The following is a 6,000-nucleotide window of genomic DNA, read 5'->3' as shown; positions in this document are numbered from 1 at the left end:
ATAATTAGGAGTTTAAAAACTGACCCGAAAAATAAGGGTCTTTGTTCATTAATGAATCTGCATTTCCATGTGTCTCTTCACTGAGTACTCTGAATAGGCTATGATATCTGATTAAGACAGCTATCTCTCTTGGATAACAGAAAAAGCATGCATGGAAAGACAATATGCCAATTCTCTATAAGCAAGAAGGGCCATCTGAATCTTGTATCAAGAGTTATTTTTCAGTCTTTAGCAATCCGTTGTACTTTAGATCACCAATAACTACAATGTTTTTTTTCATCACTGGAGTTTTTTTTGTAATTTGGATGAACATTTCTCTAATAAATCAGTGACTAAAGAATGGCAAAATATATGAGGATCTTCATTTTTCACATTGTGAGCTAATTGACCTTATTTGCACAACTCCAAAATAAAAATACAATATCTGCTTTGGTTCCTGGATATAGAGTGTACATCATATATTTAGTATAGAAGGTTGTGCCTTTATACCCCCATGCTAGTTAGGGAGCTCAGCTCCTCAAAAAAGTAATCTTGCCATACATGACAAGTGTACAGTTTTTCCAATGACACTCCACTTTCTGTAAAGGGTAATGTTTCTGATATGAATGTTGTTTGGATAGGCTGGGGTGTATTCTGGATTAATAAAGGCATGACCTAATATTTTATCTGGAAATGTTGGTAGTAAGTAGTCACATTAGGAGGCAAACTTGGAACTCATCCCTACTGATACAATCATTACCAAAACTGTATCTCATTGTTCTTCTCTGGGCTCTAGAATATATTGTTGGGATTTTTGGTTTTGTAGAATGATGATTTTCTTTTACCTAACAATTATCAGTTGAATGTATGAATGTGTGAATTATAAAGTTAATTTGTACCATGGACTCTCATAACCTCTTTGGGATTAGACAGTTTAATGAACACTCATGCAAAATAACCAACACTTGGCTCAGTGGAGCTCAATAAAGCCAGACTAAATATTCCTATTTTCAACAATAAAGGTCCATCTCACCAAGAGTTGCAAGCTACCGGTTCTGGGAGTGCAATAGCCTCTGGACTCAAGAACTTCACCTGTACACACATAAAAGCACACATACAAACACACAGACACCCCCACACACTGGAGTTCTTTAGTATGAACATAGTTGTGTATTTCTAATTTCCCCTCATTGTGTTATAATAATGGTTATAGATATAAAAATTATCAAACATGAATAGCCACCTGTTCAAGAGAGACAGAGATAACACAGTCTCCAGATAAACCACAGCACAATTGCAGTGCAGTGAACAGTCCAATAAATATTTTGCTTTGCCAAGTTGGAGCAGCTTGATATATTTGGAAATTAGTCAGTATTTATCCCATGAAGCAGATCTGTTCAAGTTAGCCCCTAAATAAAAAAAATATATATACGTATTTATAGTGTACCTTTGTAAATATATTTATAGTGCACATTTTCATCAAAGGACTGTTTGATCGCACAGTCTTTAGCACTGCCATTATTACCAATTTTATCACGATCAATATAAAGTGCCAGTCATTGTTTATTTTTCTGGACAGATTGGTAACGGGTTCCTGTACCAAGAAGTGATTACCAATGTGCAGATGAGGGGTACAAATGGTCTGTGCTTTTAGTTAAAACATTATTTATACAATATTTACAACTGCAGTGTACAGTAAACCATGAGGCTCTCAACTGTCCATTGCTGCATTTTTGTGTTCATCCAAGAATGAATACTGCCATATTGATTGCCCTGGAAGAGATATTTTTCACAGTCAAGAGAGCAATAGCACACTATAATGCAAATGTGGGGATCAGTTTTATATATCAACAGTAAAACACTCATACATCATCACAACATTATACATATGATAAGCAGTGATAATTTGTGCTGTTGTCATGGTTGTTGCTTTGAAATGCCTCAGCCAAGCCAAGCCATATGATAAGGTCTTTGAATAACTCAAATGCAAATGTGTTTTAAGGGAGACTCAATTAATGATAATAAGGTTTTAGAGTCACTGGGGACATTTACAACCCCCTGAGCAGAAGTGCAAGAGCAAGCCCTTTAAGCCATACGTGCTACAGTTATGCTCTTTCCCATGACCACTGGTTGTAGAAAAGATTGTTTGTCCACTCTACTAACTTTTAGAGCTGAATCGTCAGATATGCAGATAAAAACAAAGGAATTCTTTACCCCTATCTGATGGGTCAGCATTAATATTACGATGTTCAGGCACCTTCAAAGTCACCCAATCAAAATTTTCAGTCCGATATCCAAGACTTTTACCAATATTGTTCGCCTTGTTTCCCAGGAAACACGCACCGATTATTATATGAAACTTTGTTTCACACAGTGGTATGGGTGCATGTATGACCAACTTAATTGCGCATCCACAGAGCACCTCTGGCCAGGGAAATAGCTGCACGGTGTACCCACACGAGAACAAAGTGCGCAGTCAGAGCCAGCTCTGTCCTTGCCACCTGCCATAGGGAAGAAAGCTGTTTTTTGCACTTTGTACACTGCCTTCCTTAAATAAATGGCCCCTATTATGTTACTGTAGACGGCCATGTGTTTAAGAAAAACTGTCAGTTGCAAGATGAATATTTCAGAGGCAGATATAAGGGGTCATTTCTAACCCCCTAAGGTACTGTGCAAGAGGTGCAGCCATAGGGAGGCACATATTGCCACCATCCCTATAGCATGAGGTGCATAGTGCAGCCATTCCCTTGGGCAGAGGTGCTGTGGCATGCCATGCTTTTGCACCCCTTAGTGCTCTTCCCCTTCTGCCCAGAGAAAATGTAAATTACCCCTATAATCTACAATCCTTGTTACATAGTATGTATTATTTAGATGGCTCTAGAATCATCCAGTGGATTAGATATTACAGACTTGTGTATTAAAACAAACAGTGGTAAATAGGTTAGAAAATCCAGGATATCTAGTCTTTTTATGTGATGCAGTTCTGTTTGTATGGCTTCTTCATGTTCTCGGCTAATTCCGCCTGCCTTTAATTCCACAAGGAGCTGAGGCACGCTGATTTTGTTTTCCGAGTCAATGTTGCACAGAAAAAGTTGCTGAAAAATAGAGCAATGATTGAGTACATTTTAAACAACAATAATACACGTATAATACACAAGAGCCATGAATATACTGCAAATGATATGCTTATAAATGCTGCTTAGTGATGTCACACAACTCACTGAAAGTACCGCCTGTTGAAAAATAGAAGGATATTATAAGCCTCCTTGAAGTTCCATGACCTGTATAAAAGTATAAGCCCTGCGCTTTACTATGGTCATGGAACTCTTTGTTGACTTACAATATCCTTATATTTTACAATAGGGGGTTCTTTTTTATTATATAATTCACAGGGGTGTTTTGTGCATGGATCAATAGGCTGTTGTGGTATTAAGGTTTATGCAAGTTGGTTGGACTATTGACACAACTTGCTAAGGGAACCCTAAAATTACAACCTCCAAGACTGGCAGTAAATCCAGGGTTCCCTAGCATCAATGAGAGTTCTAAAGGATGACGACTATTCATCAGAACTTACAAAATGTTGCCAAATAAAAGCTACATTTACATCCATGCAAGTGCAATCAGTGACACTGATGCGGAACTATGCAACTTAGAGTGTAATTATGCAGGCATTCTGTGTAAAAATACTGCATTGTGGAAAAGAAAACTTTGTGAATTACTTCAGAAAAATAGACATTGCACTGTACTGTGTTTCTACATGAGCCCTTCTGTCTTCTGTGTATAAAGGTCTTCTTTTGCAGCCTATATTTTATTTAAATACCATTGTAAATCTGCTTGCTTGTGTTCTATGCAACTGTTAACTGAACTCCTGTTTGGAGCAAGCAAAGTCAAACAGCCATGTGGTTGCTTGAGAACAACAAAGTAGCAAAGAACACAAAAACAAGTACACAACAACTGAAAAGTGCTGCCAGGGTATACTTTGAATAATTAACCTATCTAATTGAACCTATCCTATTAAACGTTAGATCATATAATATAACGCTTTTATCCAGGGGCCCCTCTCACATATACCCATTCTCTGCCTTGGGCAGGAACATTGTGTTGTGATTGATAAACAGAAATTTAACAACAAAACAAATGCAAATAATTGCATTTTAACAAAAAGAACGTAAAAGTGAAAGTGATCTATCTTTTGGCAGTTTTATAAAAGGACCGAAGCTGCAGAAACTGTTATTGTTCTCCTTTCTTGAGCAATCAGAGTAAATAGTTAATACACAACATGATATCCGCACTCAGCTAAAGCACAATGCCACCTGAAATGGGCTGATCTGCTGTGTGTGCTTGGAGGCAAGTGCAAGCGCTCGTGTGACAGTTCTAATAAAGCTGGGGACTAATTGTCCATGTTCAGTTGGTAATACAAGAATGCTACTCATTTAAAGAAGCCTTTAATTTTGCCGTGTGGTTAAAACTAATAGTCCTCAGCTTTCATTCTTCAACTTTGAGTCCTCATTTTCTCTTTGTATCTGCACCTGTTTGCACCCCTTTCACATACAATGTAAAAAATGATGGGTAATCTTCTGGCATTAACCTTGGTGTGTGATAATATGTTGGATGGTCTGAAGAATAATTACCAAGCCCTGGTCAGCTAAGAACTGAACATTCTTAGTTCCGCTTTAGACTTCGGCTGTGTCGCATTGTCCTGTATAAAGCACCCAGCAGTCAATTGTTTGTATTTAAAATGAGCGCTGCTATTTTGCAGCATGGGTGTCCTGCTCTGTATGCCAATATATATATAAATCTACTTACTTTCCTGCCTTCATTCTAATTGTATTTTTTAAAATAAATCAGTGTTTCAGACATTACATTCTCCATTCTCCCTTATGTTTTTAAGCAAGGTTTTGTAAGGATGTTATGTTAACGACTTTCTGTTTTTTTAAACATACCATAAGCCTACTACAAACATTTAAACATTTAGTAAACCCAATAAAATGGTTTTGCCACCAACATGGATTCATGCAGTTAAGTTAAAATCATTCAAACAAATTAAAAATATTTGCTTAAAATCGACTCTATGGAAGATGATATCACTTCTGTATAAGAGATCCCATACCTGTAGTGCCAAACAATGTCATCAGTTATAAATGATTAATTATTATTATAATAGAAAGCTCCCTCTTTTACAAGACGCCACACACTCAGCCTGCAGTCTTGTGCATTTATATAGTCACTGAATTTCTTACTGACTTATTTTACAATAGGATGTTTCTTATTCAATAAGTACATTAAATGACACTTTTCCAATGCCAGTTCTGTCAGATGAATTATGCGTATCTGACCCTGTTCTGACCCTGCAGGATGATGGATCAGACGTTATTTCCAGCATTGGTGGGCTATACAGATTATTTACATTTTCCTTCATTGAGTAATTATAGTATACAAGGCTTGTACTGATCACAGTAATAATAGATAACCCAAATCCAATGATTATTACAATTCAGAAGCATTTTAATGCTTGATAAGCCTTGTTCTATTAAGACCCTTATTTGTAAAAATATGTTTCCCACTCAATCCCAACTCAATAATGATGCCCTGGATGGGCCCAAAATCACAGCTAAATTATACACAGGGATAAGTCTGTGTACCCAAGCCCTTTGAAAAGAAAAATGACATCTGACTTGGCTGTCTGGTTGGAAAACACATTTTTAGGGTGACCCCTTTTCCTACCACTTTGAGCATCCCTGAATTTATGCACTTACATTCTTTCCAGTTGCCCCAAAGTATGAGCCAAAGTATGCAGAATACTTATAGATAAACATCCATGGGCACCTTGGGGACTTCTACATACCTTTCTATCTTTCTTTACAGAAGGGGATCTAGATATGCACTCAGGATTAGATCAACAGTCCCATGACACATAAGAAAGGCTTGATTTTATGTAATACATGCTATAACAGTGAATAAGTTCAAAAAGTGAAGCAAAAAAAACAATCATCAAATCCCTCAAATATGTACAAGTCACAC

At 37.0% G+C, this 6,000-nt stretch overlaps 1 protein-coding gene across 1 annotated transcript in view; it reads right to left on the bottom strand.

Moving 5' to 3' along the window:
- Positions 1-604: 604 nt before the first annotated feature.
- Positions 605-6,000, bottom strand: part of c12orf42 (chromosome 12 open reading frame 42) — a 57,146-nt gene continuing 51,750 nt past the window's right edge. Inside the window, exon 7 of the mRNA XM_031898202.1 lies at positions 605-3,074. Coding sequence (XP_031754062.1) covers positions 2,847-3,074 — 228 coding nt within the window. The 3' untranslated portion in view covers positions 605-2,846. The remainder of the gene's footprint in view (positions 3,075-6,000) is intronic.

Source organism: Xenopus tropicalis, chromosome 3 (genome assembly GCF_000004195.4).
Source record: "Xenopus tropicalis strain Nigerian chromosome 3, UCB_Xtro_10.0, whole genome shotgun sequence".
NCBI lineage: Eukaryota > Metazoa > Chordata > Amphibia > Anura > Pipidae > Xenopus > Xenopus tropicalis.
Note: the sequence above shows the minus strand (reverse complement) of the source record. Positions and strands in the feature narration are given on the sequence as shown.